The 16,935-nt window shown below is 43.5% G+C and overlaps 1 protein-coding gene across 2 annotated transcripts; it reads right to left on the bottom strand.

Moving 5' to 3' along the window:
- Positions 1-4,294: 4,294 nt before the first annotated feature.
- On the bottom strand, positions 4,295-16,595 carry AGR2 (anterior gradient 2, protein disulphide isomerase family member). Of its 2 annotated transcripts, none has more exons than XM_066353870.1 (8): positions 16,440-16,595; positions 13,070-13,215; positions 12,764-12,827; positions 12,599-12,651; positions 10,410-10,483; positions 9,212-9,275; positions 5,777-5,860; positions 4,295-4,595 (listed from the first exon to the last, which is right to left on the bottom strand). In XM_066353870.1, exons 2-8 carry the CDS (start codon positions 13,206-13,208, stop codon positions 4,546-4,548), a joined length of 528 nt encoding a protein of 175 aa, XP_066209967.1. In that variant the 5' UTR covers positions 13,209-13,215; positions 16,440-16,595; the 3' UTR covers positions 4,295-4,545. The 2 variants fall into 2 exon arrangements, with proteins under 2 accessions (XP_066209967.1, XP_066209968.1); XM_066353871.1 differs by having other exon boundaries at positions 16,458-16,541.
- Positions 16,596-16,935: the final 340 nt, after the last annotated feature.

Genomic DNA, 16,935 nt, shown 5'->3' with positions numbered 1-16,935 from the left:
ATTTACATAGTCTATTTACAGGAATATTTCTTTAGAACATTCGCCAAATCAGCCTTGATATAAAAGGGAAATTTTAATTAGAGAATATAATGCTAATACAAAGGAAAAATGTTGGACACGAATGTCTAAAATCTGAGTTCATGTGGCGTAAATTCATCCCAGATACTCTCGTTTTCTAAGCAGCAATGAGCTTGGTATAAAACCAGTTCTGCGTGTTCGACCTAAGTACTGCGCCGCTGAATGGAACCTTTCAGAGAGAGAAGGGAAACCGGAGTGTGGCTTTTAGTTCTTCGTGTCCTCAAGCTAAAAACCTCCTCCTACAATTTTCATAAATATTTGTTTAACCTGATTAAACTTTATCCACCCTTTTGAAAATGCGCTGAGTAAATATATGAAACCACTGTCCTTTCCAGCAGGTACGGGAAAGTTGGGATCACATTTTTTACACAGTATTTCATAGGAGAAAGATACTTCCAGGCACTGCGATTATACAAATAGGATCATCTGCACGTCTCTTGTTTTATTACGACTGTGAAGCTGAAGACTGAGTTTTCTCGGTTTCTGGATGTGTGAGAGGGTTTGTGGAAGGCTGTTCTGGGCTTGATGTGTTTGGGGCAGTGGATTTTTACTCCTGGCTCTCTATGCCAAATCAAAGTACAACATGTGTCCTTGGTGAATGTTTTCTAGGCTGTTTAAGGGGGCAACCAGCGATACTGCACCCAACACCAGAGAGAGAGAGAGAGAGAGAGAGAGAGAGAGAGAGAGGGAGGGAGGGAGGGAGGGAGGGAGGGAGAGGATGGAGCTCTTCATATTGGAGTTGATCTGGAATGCCAGGTCACAACCTGCCAGCTGTAGTCACTGAGATACCCCCTGAGACCGTGGAAACAGGACCAGTTAGACCCCCCTGCCATGTGCCAGGCAACTTCTCCTCTCCTCTCCTCCGGAAAATCAGCTCTTGGGGTTCATATTTCAAATGACGGCTTGCGGGAGTTGTTTTTGAGTTAAAAATATATGTCAAAAAATAAGCTTTGATGTCACTTGGAGGGTGGAAACATTTTGGCGTACTTTCAGATCTTGGTAGATGAGGTCACAACTTGACAGGTGGCTTTTTAAAAGAGTTAGGCTGGCCTGGCTGGGATCGCAAAGCCCGCCTCGTTGGTGAGGCAGTGAGGAACGTTCTGTTCTCGCCTTTGACTTGTTTCTGTTCTTCCCTCAGCTCCCATTCTCGCCAGTGATTGCTAAATATAAGGACATCAGTAGCTATGTAGGATTTCTGAGTGCATAAACAAGGGAAAAAAATAAAAAAGCAGACATAGATGGCCATAAATGATCATTTGAAGACAACTATGGCTCTCAAACAGGTAAAAATGGTTTACCCAACCATGTTGATGGCCCATGTCAATGTCTTACAAGATGATTTATGTTAAACCAACTCTTTCAAAAGTTAGTTCTTTTTGCCCCCTAAGTTGTGTAGCTTCGTATACATCTGATTTTAAAAATGTTTTTAAGGTTGTAAGACTTACATAACATAAAATATATCATTGTAACCATTTTTAAGTCTAGGGTTCAGAGTCATTAAGTACATTCACATTGTTCTATAACCATCACCCTCATCCAGAACTTTTTCATCATCCCAAACTGAAAATCGGCACCTGTTAAGCAATAACTTCCTATCCCCTCTCCCTTCAGACCCTGGCAACACCAGTCAACGTTCTATGAATTTGGCTAAGTAGGTACCTCATACAAATAGAATCATGCAGCATTCGTCCCTTTGTGAGTGGTTTACTTACAAAAATGTCCGCAAGGTTTATCCATGTTGTAACATATATCAGAATTTCCTTCTTTTTAAAAGCTGACCTGACCTGTGGTGGCGCAGTAGATAAAGCGTCGACCTGGAAATACTGAGGTCGCCGGTTCGAAACCCTGGGCTTGCCTGGTCAAGGCACATATGGGAGTTGATGCTTCCAGCTCCTCACCCCTGTCTCTCTCTCTCTCCCTCTCTCTCTCGCTCATTCTAAAAAAAAAATGAATAAATAAAATTTTTAAAAAAAGCTGAGTAATAATTATATTGTATGCATATAGTACATGTCTATCCATTCTTCCACTGATGGATATGTAGGTTGCTTCCACCTCCTGACTGTCGGGAATAATGCTGCTGTATATGTGATTGTACAGATACCTTTTCCTTGCTTTCAGTTGTTTTGGGTACATGCTCAGAAATGGAATCACTGAATTGCATATCATTCTGTATATAAAGTTCTGAGGAACAGTCATTATTTTTTACATGGATACATCATTTCGCATTCCCACTGTTACCCACATTTTTATTCAGCTGTTTGAAATAATACTGTCCAGTCCCATAGCATTCTTGCACTCCTTTGTAGTCAGAGAAGTAGTCAAGACACGCTTTCATTTCAATGTATTTAAACACAGGAAAGATGGGGAGGTGACCACGAAGGGTTTAGAACAGACCTTTCTAATACCTGCAGGAGCTTTGAACAACAGGTTTGATGTTTACATCTTGACTTCCCTTTCTAACCCATGTAGGTCCACATCTTGTAGTTGCAAAAAGCATCGAAATTTTAAAAATGTTTCACTGAATGTTACTGTGTGTTGTTTTTTTTTCATTTATCCTTTTTGTTTCTCCGTAATGTTTATTACTTTTATAGATGACAACATATTGCACTATGCGTCCAACTGTGTAATCATTATGTTTGGATGTTCCCAATTTTTTTTCTTGTTTATGTTTTCATATTTGTGTTTAAATAATGTTGCCATTGGCATCTTCACGGAACTCTGTTCTTCTCAAATGATTGATTTTCTTTGGACAGATTCTCAGAAGTAGAGGAGACGAGGTCAAAGTCATGCAGTCTCTTTTTTTAAATTTTTTTTATAAATGACTATTGCTCTGTTTAATACTTTTCTAACAGATTTCCTTTGTCTTTGACTTCCCAAGGATTTACTTATATTTTTAAAATTATATGTGGTGTTAAAATAACATTTTGTTATTCAATAAGTTTTAAGGACTTAATCTTATTCACATCAGCCCAATAAACAAGTAAACATTATTTTGCTGTTCTATAGATCAAACCTGGATAATTTAGAAGTTGTCATTCAAAATATATGTTTATACAAATGAAAACTCTTGATTCCTTTCATTAACCCTCAGAGAACATTCAAATGGAATATTTCACCATTTTAAGCACATGTAGATAACCTACTTATATGAAGGGAGCCCAGTCCCTCTGTTGACATATTTGCTGAGGATTCGTATATCAGTAAATCAACATGTGTTCGGAACCTATTAGTGACTAGCTCTGTCAGAGTACTGTGAAGGAGGAAAGTGTTTAAACTAGATTATCTGCCCTGGAAAAGTTAATAATGCCCAAGAATCTATTCAGAAAAGAACCTGTCTAGAAAAAAAGTTATTCAAGACAAGAAGTAGATAATCAAAATCCAAAGCATTGTACAGAACACCCCAGCCATTCAGGGGCTGAAGACATCAGTGGGGCTGGGTGCTAAAAGACGTCTCTATGACAATGAATGTGAGCTTATCCAATGTCCAGTGAAGAAATCAATACAGTTCTAACTTGTCAGGCAGAGAAGAGTTAAAAGTAGCTGACTCTGCTCCCCTATCTGATGCCACACCCTCTCCCAGCTTTTCCAAAGATAAATAGTGACCTCTGATCTCTACCCCACAGACAGGATGTCACGGCCCTTTGCTCTTATCCTGGCCAGTCCCATTTTGGTGATGAAGATGGGAACAATTCAATTGAATTTTTTCCAGGCCAGGACTCTAAAACCTGAGAGACCCAAATGTATTATTAGGCTAATTCTCGGGATCTCTGTAGCGTGTGATGCCGGGTACAGATGTTCTTTGAATGGCCTCTTCCCAGAGCTAGTCTTCTGAGGGAGAAAGCAACATGCTAGAGGCTTTCTCTGAGAGTATTAAGTTGGGCATCATCTAACTGAAATGGAATTATTGTGGACACAGGAGTTTCAGGCCAGGAGAGGGGTTGTTTTCCACTAAGGTACCGGATTTTCTTGGGATGCTTATCACTCTTTTACACTGAAACATATTCCATGTTGATTAAGCTGGTATCTAGTTCAGTCACCCAGTGAGAAGCTGTAGTGAGGAGAGATGATAACTTTGACTGACTTTGGTCTTCACTGCTTGAACTATTTTTGCCTTGTCTCCACGCTTTGAACACCGTGTGTCCAAAAGTCTATTTGGTGAATGAACCCAGTAGCTTTTCTGTGAAGGACTAAGTTGGAAAATAAAAAAATAAAAAGGAACAGTTTAACACCCCTAAAGGATTTATTATTTTTTTTAAAAAGTATGGCTCACTATGGTAGTATACAATATTGTTTTCATACGTGTATACTGGAAACCAAATTTTAAAAAAATAGCTGTTGTAACATTACACTGTAATCTACTGAGCGTTTCTGCCCATGCTTCTGCCTCCTCAGTCTTCTCAAGTCCCCGCGTGGTCCCAGGTCTCAGGGCCGAACACAGACGGAAGAGCATGCATATTTCTGTTTTCTCTACAATTCAGTCTTTAGCAACTTGAGCGCTTTCTTCATGTTGTCGAGAACTAATGGGCAAAAAAGTTATGTGAGTCAAGACGCGACCAGAAATTATATTAATAGATATAGTAAACCCCCAAACTGGAGTATTCTATTCATTGTTTAATGGGGTACCATTGTATCATAGGGTGAAAAGTTGCTAATGTTATTGTAATTATTTTCCAAAATCATGTGGAATGGCTTTTATTACCATCCATCTCTCTTCCAATATTTATTACCTACCTGTTCTACAAGGTACTATGATTGTACCTGTGCAGGATACCGGCCTTGAAGGATTCCAAGGTCTTAAGGTACGTGCTGTTATCCTGAGAACGGTCCATAGCTGGCTGTTATCCTGAGAATAATCCACAGCAGGCATGTGCTTCCCTTGGTTCTAGCGCCCACCTAAGGCATGGCTAATGGGCCCCGATCATCTTTCTGCTGCCCAGACAGAGCCTCAAAACCCTTCCCAAAATAACGAGAATTTCTGTGATAGTGAAAAATGTTCAGTGCCTTGGCATTGAGTACTTGAAAAGTGATCGGTGTGACTGAGGAACTGAATCTTACATTATAAGTCATTTAAATTTACGATTAAACAGCTATGTGTGGCTGAAGTCTAACATCCTGGGCAGCACCCCGCTAGACCGCCACTAGTCATCGAGCAGAATTGGTTCCAAGGACAAAACCCAGTTTTCTTCCCAGAAGGACTAATTAGCTGTCACAAGCAGGCACAACCTCTCACTGAGCTCTCTCTGGGGAAGTGAGTCTCTCAACTATTTGCAGCCTGCTTTTTGTATGTACTATTGATCGTTAAAACTGAACTTGAATTCAAAGTCAACAAGCTAGATTGTTATTTCACTTTCATTATTTGGAAAAAAAACCCACACAAAACCTTAAAAAAGCATGCACGTTATCACAACCATTGTACTCAATTCTGTGATACAAGAAGTTGTGAGCGTGCCCGAGAGAAAAACCTGAAAACCAGGTCATAATATGGTCGTAGAATCCTCCTAGAGAAAGCAAACCTAATTTAAATTACTCATCTTTGATTAAAATTTTTAAAAATGAGATCAAAGTGAGGGGGCTAGTTAGTCAAGCTGATTCTCTGGGGTCCCCGAACAGCTCTCCTGACCTTCGTTGTCGTCAGGTGGCCTCTACCCCCCCCCCCCCACCACCACCAATAGGGATGTTCAAAGGAGGTCGCACTCACGCAGGGCCAGGTCCGAAGGTTCGTAAGCATAGAGACGATTCGAGTACCTTCCAGTGATGTCGGCTCTAACGGTCAGGGATGGATCTACAAGGAAAAGGAAAAGAGGATGGCGTGCTCTGTTTGCACTCGCCACATTGCAGGACCAGGCCCATGTATATGTCCCGTCCCATGAAAGGGACACAGCGTGCATCCTGCTCAGTCCCCTCCATCCGCTCCGGAGCGGCCTCTAGCGGTCAGGACCCCACGCCGGGCTGGGAGCGGTCAACAACTGCACGCGCTATTTGTGGAAGAGGATATGAACCCTGCTGTCCTATCTATAGCAACCTGGAAACAGGATAATACATATTGTCGGGGCGGTGTTTACGTTTTGGGTAAAAAAACTGGCCTCTACTAAGGAATTATTTTAAACCTTTGAAATGACTATGATGTCACTGAAATGTGTTGTTACCAAAAGCAACCTAGAAAATTAAAACACACATCCAATGCTAATGTTCAAAACCAACCTTTTTTTTAATGAATAAAAGAAGGTAAGCTCTAAGAGCAGCAAAGGTCAAGTAAGCATGTAAGTACCCCTTTCTATTTGTTATTTATTTAAAAGATTTAGGAGTCACCCTTTATGCATTATCTAAATCTATTTGTTCCTGTTTTATGGTAACATGAAACTGTCATTGACACATAAAGGTATTAAAATAAGTCGTATCCAAAAGGGAGATAGTACTGGGATGCACAGAAACCTAGCGCCTTTGTCCTACTAGAGGTGACCAAGAGAGCCTGGAGTGACCATCCTGGAACCTAGGGGAAGAGGATGCGTGAGAAGCACCTGGCTGAAGCCCTGGCCGGTTGGCTCAGCGGTAGAGCGTCGGCCTGGCGTGCAGGAGTTCCGGGTTCGATTCCCGGCCAGGGCACACAGGAGAGGCGCCCATCTGCTTCTCCACCCCTCCCCCTCTCCTTTCTCTCTGTCTCTCTCTTCCCCTCCCGCAGCCAAGGCTCCATTGGAGCAAAGTTGGCCCGGGCGCTGAGGATGGCTCCATGGCCTCTGCCCCAGGTGCTAGAATGGCTCTGGTTGCAACAATGCAATGCCCCAGATGGGCAGAGCATCGCCCCCTGGTGGGCATGCTGGGTGGATCCCGGTCGGGCACATGCAGGAGTCTGTCTGACTGCCTCCCCGTTTCCAACTTCAGAAAAATACAAAAAATAAAAAAAAAAAGTTCTTAAAAAAAAAAGAAGAAGAAGAAGAAGCACCTGGCTGTGTGTTTGCAATGTCTGTCACTAGTTTTTGGACAGTGTCTGTCATTTCAGGACACTGGACTAGGACCAACATAAATTACAAGAAGCAGACATGCTTTTGTTCAACAAAGACTAAGGCCTGCTACTGCTTGGTGCAGGGAATAAATACAAACACCTGGTCGAATCCTGGTGATAAATTAACACAGAGGCTTTTAAATTCCCTGCAGTGGTCTCACAACCCTGGCTGCACAATGGGGTCACCTGGAGAGCTTCAAAAAAATGATGCAGGTCTGTGTCCCACCCCTAGACATTGTATTTAATTGGTTTGAGCTGTGGCCAACGCAGCTTATTTTTAAACATCTACCAGGTGATTCTAATGTGCAGGTGGCGTGGAGAACTCAGCCGGACCGTGAGCCACCTGGAGATGGAGTTGGTTCTCGTGACTGATGGGACTGAACGTGGGTTAAAATGCTCTTAGATGGGGATGTGAGGGCGATCTGGCTGTGACATCTGTCACCGCATTGATCGCCAGGGTTGATTCGGCGGATCTGGCTGGCTAGGCGGGTGTCCCCTTCCTCCCTCACCGCTCCATGTGCGTCCCTCCCGAAGCTGCGCGCTCGGTCGAAGGGGACGACCTTCCCCGCTAGAGGAGAGGACCGTTCTTCAGTCAAGGGTAGACGAGTAGCTGCGCTCTCTTGCTAGAACCTCCAAAATGCTCTTAGATGGGAATACCGCCAACAGATTTTGTGCACAAGGTAAGACCGGGTGACCTATAAAGTCACTCTCAATTTCCAGGGTTCTAAATTTTCTAAGTCTTAACCCAATCCAATGTATCAAGCTCTAGTTCAGCCTTCCTCCTCTCCCCCTTTCCTTTTTCTCTGCCGTTTTGTACATTCAGTGTGAACTTGGAGGAATTACATAGGTGAGCCACTTGATTAGAGTAAGCTCTTTTCTGTGTGACGGATTTAGTCACGGACTGCCTTACAGTCAGGATGATTTTGATCAAAGCCAAGTTCCATTAATTTGTTCAGTAATCTAAGAAATACTTTTTATGAGCCTAAAACAGGGTCATACTGAAAATATCATGGTGACCAGAAACAGATACAGTCTCTGCCGCACGGAGCTTACAGTCCCATAGGGGGAAATATGAAACAATTACCTAATAATTATGAAAAGCTTTCCATAGAGGAAACAGCATATACAAAGTTGCAGCAGCAGGAACGAGCTTGGCAACTGTAATTTTTTTTAAAACTCATATTCAGCCCTGGCCGGTTGGCTCAGCGGTAGAGCGTCGGCCTGGCGTGCGGGGGACCCAGGTTCGATTCCCGGCCAGGTCACATAGAAGTGCCCATTTGCTTCTCCACCCCCCCTTCCTCTCTGTCTCTCTCTTCCCCTCCCGCAGCCAAGGCTCCATTGGAGCAAAGATGGCCCGGGCACGGGGGATGGCTCCTTGGCCTCAGCCCCAGGTGCTAGAGTGGCTCTGGTCGCTGCAGAGCGATGCCCCGGAGGGGCAGAGCATCGCCCCCTGGTGGGCAGAGCGTCGCCCCTGGTGGGCATGCTGGGTGGATCCCAGTCGGGCGCATGTGGGAGTCTGTCTGACTGTCTCTCCCCATTTCCAGCTTCAGAAAAATACAAAAAAACAAAAAAAAAAACAAAAACAAACAAAAAACTCATATTCATAAGTTTCCTAAGGTAATTATCAGCAATGTCAGAGAGAAATATCCAATCCACAAACTGAAAGTTTGCCTGATTAAAGTAAGTATTTATAGGCCTGTTGTGCAGGGGTGGGCATAAGTAGATTTACCGTTGTATGTGAAACACAGAGTTTATCCTTGTATTATTAATTCTTATATTCTCGTATATTTTTTATTGTTATTATTAACCTACTTTTGCCCACCCCTGTATTTAGGAAAGTGATCAACACATTTTCACACTTAACAGGGTGCTGCTTCCTTCTCAGATGTATTTGTGGCAGAAGATGAAAAGTTCAAATTAGCACGTGAGGAAAAAAGGTCACCAGTCGAAATAACTGGAAGCTCACAATTTTCTGATGAAAATATTTTGTGAGACTTTAAAGAACGTTAAGCCCCTCCCTCCCTCCCCAGAGCCCAGGTGGAGCGGCAGGGGAGGGTCAGGGGGGCAGAGGCGGAGCCATGGGAACCCAGGTGTCATTTCCCCAGTGTGTCCCCGTCACTGTCTCTTACTCACCAACAAACAGAATCCTGGGGACATACTGGCCATCAGGAGAAAGGTGCTTGTCAGTTGTTTCATACTAAGATTAAAAAAAAATTTAAAGCAGCTTTTAGTTTGTTTACTCTTTAGTTATTTTCAAACATGTTAATACAGAAATGTGTCCAAGGCCCTGGCCAGTTGGCTCAGTGGTAGAGTGTCAGCCTGGCGTGCAGGAGTCCCGGGTTCGGTTCCGGGCCAGGGCATACAGGAGAAGCACCCATCTGCTTTTCCACCCCTCCCCCTCTCCTTCCTCTCTGTCTCTCTCTTCCCCTCCCGCAGCCAAGGCTCCATTGGAGCAAAGATGACCCGGGCGCTGGGGATGGTTCCATGGCCTCTGCCTCAGGCGCTAGAGTGGCTCTGGATGCAACAGAGCAACACCCCAGCATGCCGGGTGGATCCCAGTTGGGCGCATGCGGGAGTCTGTCTGACTGCCTCCCCGTTTCCAACTTCGAAAAAAATACGAAAAAAAAAAAAAATGTGTCCATTACTGGGCTGGGCATCGAAGATACTGTAGAGGTGCATCTTTCCCACAGTTATAGACAGAGAGGCAGGTTACATATGTGAAATAATAAGTTAGTGCAGACTAGGATGCAGAGCAGGAGGGAAAGACATGAAAGAGAGAGAGAGAGACCGACTCGACTCGAGAGTTATGATGAAAAGCAGAAAGCTGGAACATCAGGAGGGGTGGTGATGGCGGAGCCGTGGGGATGCTGGAGCCGTGGGGATGCTGGAGCCGTGGGGATGCTGGAGCCGTGGGGATGCTGGAGGCTAAGGGCACGTGGCAGGATTAGATTTGGACCACCAGAAAGCTTTGTCTTCCAGGCAAAGAGGAGACGGAGAGGAAATGGGTGTAGAGCAGCCAGGACTACGGGAAGGTAATTTGCAAAATACAAAAACCTTCCAATTATTACAGCAACAGAGAAAATCCTAACCACAGGAGAGAGTATTTTTCAGTCAACCTAAAGTTATTAATTACCGAGTAAAAACAACATGAAAGGTAGATTGTTAATGAAATAAAGTATCGTTTTTTTTTTTCTCTCTGGTCTTTGAGTTGAGTATTTGGAAGAGATCCCAGTTTAGCCCACATATGATTAAGATGTATAGAGAAAACAGATCATCTGTTTTGGATAATGAGCCCTGGAGAAATATCAGCGATGATGAAAAGGAAACTTACAACTAGATTGAGGAGGATAAACTGCTCTGCCAATTTCTGGATTTCTTTATTTTCGGCAAATGCTTTCTTTAAAGCTATAATATAAAGAAAAATCATTAAGCATCCATCTCAGCTCCAGTTAAAAACATTGTTCTCTGTTTTTTGTTTTTAAGTTGAATTCTATTTTTTAACACACTGTTCAACATGGTCCTTTCAGCAAATGATTACAGTGGTAATATCTAGGCTATTGACTACCTTTGCTTTTTGCCTTCCATTCCACACATCCATCCATCCATCCATCCATCCATCCATCCATCCATCCATCCATCCATCCATCCATCCACACATCCATCAATCCATCCACACATCCATCCATCCATCCATCCATCCATCCATCCATCCATCCATCCATCCATCCATCCATCAATCCATTCACACATCCATCCATCCATCCATCCACACATCCATCCATCCATCCATCCATCCATCCATCCATCCATCCATCCACACATCCATCCATTCATCCATCCATCCATCCATCCATCCATCCATCCATCCATCCATCCATCCATCCATCATCCATTTATTTATTTTTTCAGTGGCTACTCAGCAGTAAGCACTGTTTTATGCCCTGAAGTAGAGCAGTAGGGGGAAAAGTAATGTACTTTCTTTGTGAAGCTCAAATGCCTGTGTAGGGGACAGCTCATCAATAAATAAATACCTGTCTTAATAATTTCAGGTGGAGATATGTATTTTGAAGAAAAATAAAGCACAGCAAGAGGTTTAAGAGATACAGAGTGGTCAGGACAGATCTCTCTGAGTGGGACAAAGAAGTGAGAGAGTGACCCGTTGTAAGATTTGGGGTGTATGCCACACTAGCCACACTAGGTGACGGGGACTCTCAGACCAATAGTCCTGAGGCAGAAATGAGCTCAGGTGTTTGGGAGGAAGCACAGAGGCCACGCAGAGATGGAACAGAGAGAAAATGAGGAGAGTGGAAAGAATGGGGGAGCCAGAGACCAGCTTGTGTCCAGCCTTGTAGGCCGTGGTCAGGAATCTGGATTTAATTTTACTTGTGAGTAGGAGCCACTTGATCAAGCACATGACTGATAGGATCTGATTTGTGTTGAACAGCTTTATTTGGTCATCTGTATGGAGAACTGACTGTAGGGTGACCAGTTAGGCAGCTGTTATAATATTCTAGATCAGGGGTCTCAAACTCGTGGCCCGCGGGCCACATGCGGCCCGCCGAACAATTTTGTACGGCCCGCAGACTAATCCATGAAGTCCAAAATATTTTGGATAAAATTAAGTAAGCCTAGGGGCCTACTTGTATTTTTCATTTCTCTAGCATCCTAGCTAGATATTATTAGCTTAGTTAACAGCAGTTGTGATGCGAACTACAGTTTCTGGTCATTTTGTGACACTGAAAAGTGTTGCGTAACAGTTGCCTTTTGTAGACCTAGTGCGGCCCGCCAAACGGCTGTGATCTTGCTCTGTGGCCCACATGCTGAGTTGAGTTTGACACCCCTGTTCTAGATCTTGGTTTGGGCAATAAGTGGCTAGATTTGAGCAGGACCTACATAATATATGGAGCCCAGTGCAAAATTAAACTATGGAGCCCCATGTTCAAATATTATTAAGAATTTGGCCCTGGCTGGATGACTCAGTTGGTCCAAAGCACATTGGCCCAAAGCACAGAGGTTGTGGGTTTGATCCCCATTCAGGGCACATACAAGAACAAATTGATGTTCCTGTCTCTCTTTCTCCATTTCATTCTTGCTAAAATCAGTAAAAAAAAAAAAAAAAAAAAAGTAAAATAAAAAATAAATTGAAGACAGTGACCATAGGACTTTAAACCAATATGGGAACCCTCTAAGCACAGGTCACGTGTCATGAAGCTGGCACTAGCTTTAGGATGTATTCTGGAGGCAAAGTCAGTGGTATTTGTTGATGTATTGGATGTGGGATAAAGAGAAAGATGTCAAGGATGAATCCGAGAGCTCATTTCTTTTTCTCCCCAAATATGCACCATTGGTTAACATAATACGTGGAAGTATTTGAGGTTACTCTAAATATCTTTTTACTACATGAAATATTATTTTTTATTTAACTGTGCTAGGTGCTAAGCCTATCAAGATGAGTGATCCAAACCTTGGCGCTAACGCTAAAAGTCTGTAAAAGAAATTATATTTAGCAGAATAAATTACCTTGACTGTGTGGGCATTCATCCAGGTGATGAATAATCATCAAGGGCTTGTTGCTTTAAAAGAAAAGGATTGGAGAATTTTTACTGAGTAGGATTTCCTGTATGGCTACACATCACTAGAGGGTGCTCTTGAGCACTTTGAGAACTGCACAGTCCTCATCTTTACCTTGTCTTGGATTTGTATAAAGCTTCTTCATATGTCTGAGTCCAGATGAGTTGATCACCCCAACCTAGGACAAAATGAACCAGTATATTTAAAGCTATTATAGTTTCCGACCCAAAGCTGTTGAAAGGCAGTGATAATGACTGGGATATATACTTTGATACTAAAGAAGAAAGAGCTCTAGAGAAAGTAGAAATAATTATACATTTTGGTAAATCTAGAAGGAACACATTCAAGAATATGTTCATCACACAGGTCTCAGCTTCCCAGTTAAATGGCATTGGAAGCCGACGAGAAGCTGGCTCCTACCTCGGGAGAGGGTCTGGGGCAGTTTGGGGGAAGAGGCCTTTGGGTCCTTCTTAGCCCCTGGTTTCACAGTGGTGTCTTTGGCCAGAGAGTAGGACAGGGCCACGAGGAGTAAGAATGTTGACACTGAAATCTTCTCCATGGCAAATCTGATCATTCAAACAAACAAAGAAGTAAAAAAATCAATAAAACAAAAGGGAATTAGTGGTCTTCAGTATCTTCAGACTGCATCACAACTATGGATTAGAACAGGAATTGAGGCTTAGCTGAGTTTGAAAACATGCAGTTGGACTGAAAAACTACTTTCCACAGAAATTTCCTAAGAATACATACTGTGATATGTATCTTCCTCCTTCCCTTCCTCCCTTCCTCCCTTCCTTCCTTTCTTTCTTTTCTCTTTCTTTCTTTCTTTCTTTCTTTCTTTCTTTCTTTCTTTCTTTCTTTCTTTCTTTCTTTCTTTCTTTTCCTCCCTCCCTCCCTCCCTCCCTCCCTCCCTCCCTCCCTCCCTTCTTTCCTTCCTTCCTTCCTTCCTTCCTTCCTTCCTTCCTTCCTTCCTTCCTTCCTTCCTTCCTTCCTTCCTAACTTTCTCTCTCTCTCTCTTTCTCTACAGATATATGTAAATATACTGATGTAGATCTCCACTGAAATTTACAGTAAAAACATAGATGTATTTTAAGAAAATAAATAGATGTAGATACTCTCATAGCTAAAGGAATGTACACTTAAATGTTATATTTAAAACATTTAGCGCAGAGGGCACCTTATTAGTTACCTCCTGTTTGCCCACCTCCCCAGTGCCTCATTTTATAGATAAAGAATCGGAAATCCAGAGATGCAGATTTGTGAGACGGGTACCAAACCAAGGCCCCTGATCTTACCCTTTTGTGGTGTGGCTTCCATTCCTCTGTCCTGAAACAATCACCCTAAATATACACACTTCTCTAGCCTTCTGTCAAAATGCGGACATTGCCATTGAAGACTAAAATCTGAGTAAAGTGATTCCTTATTTAATGTAAAACCTGCCAACTTTATCACTTAACTGGAAACACTAGCCCCAGTGTAATATTTATTCAAACTCTGTCGATTAGTTCTGAATTGACTGAAATATGTCAGCTCTGACTCGCACAGTGGGCATGCACAAGTAGGTGGTTGTGGGCATGCACCAGAATGCACAGAAGTATTCTATGGGACTCTGACAGAGGGAGAGCGACCCCATGGCTGTCTCTTTGTTAGTTGTGTCCCCCCCCCCATCTTTTCCAGTATTCTACAGTTAATTGTTAGGGGAGGTTACACTGCTGTGAAGCAGAGGCCCGGGAACAGGAGAGTGAATGACAAGAGAAGATTCCAGAGTGAGGGAGAGAGAAAGCCAGCAGAGTTGCACAAGCAAACCACTCACTATTATCTAGGGACCAAAATTTGCAAAGCCAAAGACTGAAACAGCTTAAAAAGAAATATCGAATTCGGCCCTGGCCGGTTGGCTCAGTGGTAGAGCGTCGGCTGGCGTGCAGGAGTCCCGGGTTCGATTCCTGGCCAGGGCACACAGGAGAAGCGCCCATCTGCTTCTCCACCCCTCCCCCTCTCCTTCCTCTGTCTCTCTCTTCCCCTCCTGCAGCCGAGGCTCCATTGGAGCAAAGATGGCCCGGGTGCTGGGGATGGCTCCTTGGCCTCTGCCCCAGGCGCTAGAGTGGCTCTGGTCACAACAGAGCGACGCCCTGGAGGGGCAGAGCATCACCCCCTGGTGGGCAGAGCGTCGCCCCCCGGTGGGCGTGCCGGGTGGATCCCAGTTGGGCGCATGCAGGAGTCTGACTGTCTCTCCCCGCTTCCAGCTTCAGAAAAATACAAAAAAAAAAAAAAAAAAGAAATATCGAATTCTAATATTGGCGTAGGTTTTGAATTAAAGCAATATAAACTCTGCAAAGGAAGCAGGATGGACTATCTCTGCTTACTATTTTAAGGGGGAAAGTTTTTCACATTCTGATAACTTGAGTGGGAACTTTTGCTGATTTGGGGGGGTGGGGAATGTTGTTAATCACCAAGTCCAGGTGATACCTAATATTAAACCTGCCAGTAATGATGCAAGTAGTAGTATGTAGCCACAAAATGTCTTATGCAAAAGTATACAAACCCAAAGCAAAGATACATTGTCTTCGTTTCCTACTGATAGAGATGTGGAAATGCCAATAACAAGTTTTGCATCCTAGCGTTCTGCAGAAACAACTCAAATACTCTACAAGGTCAACAATTCCTAGCCCTCTTGGTAAAAAGACTTTAATTTTTAATGTTTAAAAAAAAACAAGAACTTTTATGTGAGAATAATTGTACTTTTTGAATATGAGTTGACTTAGAAACATCATGGCAAAAAGCTACTTTGAATTGATAAGCAAACATTTGGTTTTGTATTTCATTTAGAGCAACAATCTCTCTCTCTCTCCCCCCCCCTCTCCATATATATGTATATTTAAATACCCCTAAACTGGTGGTGAAGCATTTCACCTATTAAATTCATTGACAGTTCTTGTGCAAGTGGCTATAAGGAGCCCTTGCGACAGCTCCGCAGCTTACAGGTTGGAACTATTGATATTTGACACGTGTTTTATGGCAGAAGGACTCGATTTCGTCTTCCAGAGCCCTTGCTGTGCAAACATCCTGCTGTGGGCTGACTTTCTGAGTTTCACTCTATTGAGTTTTCATAATGTGAATGGACTCTGCTCTGCAAACTTCCTGCATAAACCATCTCAATACAGTGCTAACTGTGGAAGACCTTGACCATTTGGAGACACGCACACACTCACACTACGAGACCAGCACTTTCTATTGCTCCCTCTATTCCTGTCTTCTCTAGCAAGGAATGAACTTGCAGGAGGTTTCAGTGTCCCTGTTCATAGCTGCTTCAGGAAAGCTGCCAGATTTCTTTCAAAGTCTTTCCATGAATTTAAAGATCGAAGATGCAACAACAGTCTCTTTACACCAGAGAGAGAAAGGGAACCGATATTCTGAGTTGCAATTGCAAGGGGGAGGTCTGAGCTGAGGCTCCCACGCTGCAGGCCTGTGCTTTAGGTGGTGGGTGAGAAGCAGAGCATTAGACGGTGACCAGAGCACGACAGGAGACCCAGAGCCCTGTCCCACACTTGAAAACACCTAGTCTTCACCCACTTTCAAAGCTCCTGTTTCCAAAAGGCAGAAAGCTCAGCAACGTAGCACTTTGCCCATTCAGGCCAAAGAAAGGCCCCAGTAAACCTTTACGAAAGTTCCATTTATTCCCTCTCCAAATCCCACTTCATTGCCCTTGAATCAATCATACACTAATCAGAGGCCAGAGCTGACTCTAGTGAGTGCCTTTCCAGCAAACGCTATTGTCAGGAGCCTTACTTACCTGGCTGTCCCCACCCACCTGTTCCTGCGAGCCAGGTGGCCTTGATGCGTCCAGGCTTCCTAGTGTGCTGGCCGAGGCCCGGCCTCTATTTATGCACCGGGGCACACCTCGCCCCCACCCACTAATCTCAGATTTACAGGCTGCAAACTTGGAAGGGAGCTTTCCTTTTCTCAAGCCATTGTCTTTCCCGAGCTGAAGAGCTCCTTGTTTCTTAAAAAGTAACATTGCAAAACGTATGCTCTTTCAGTATGCATGCATGTTTTCAACTGTTTGTGAAAATATATTGTTAAGGGATTGGGAAAAGATGGGCAGAATGCCAAGTCCGGGTAAGCTTTAATGAAGACATTTGATTTGCCTGAAGGCTGATTTGTCTTTACGTGATTGGATGGAGTGTGCAGTTTGTAGGTGGTTTTTTTTTTTTCTGCCCCTGGGAAGACTGCCTTTACTTAGTTAAAAAGCACACAAGAGATGATTCAGAATTCTAACCCCTCCAGTC

This window comes from Saccopteryx leptura, chromosome 12, assembly GCF_036850995.1.
Source record: "Saccopteryx leptura isolate mSacLep1 chromosome 12, mSacLep1_pri_phased_curated, whole genome shotgun sequence".
Taxonomy (NCBI): domain Eukaryota; kingdom Metazoa; phylum Chordata; class Mammalia; order Chiroptera; family Emballonuridae; genus Saccopteryx; species Saccopteryx leptura.
The sequence above is the reverse complement of the archived record's forward strand: the minus strand, read 5'-3'. Positions and strand labels throughout refer to the sequence as shown.

Coding starts and splice junctions, on each gene's coding strand:
- AGR2 (XM_066353870.1), bottom strand. CDS start 13,208: ATGGAGAAGATTTCAGTGTCAACATTCTTACTCCTCGTGGCCCTGTCC. Junction 12,652..12,763: donor TTATACAAATCCAAGACAAG/GTAAAGATGAGG, acceptor TTTCTTTTAAAG/CAACAAGCCCTTGATGATTA. Junction 10,484..12,598: donor TGAATGCCCACACAGTCAAG/GTAATTTATTCT, acceptor TTTATATTATAG/CTTTAAAGAAAGCATTTGCC.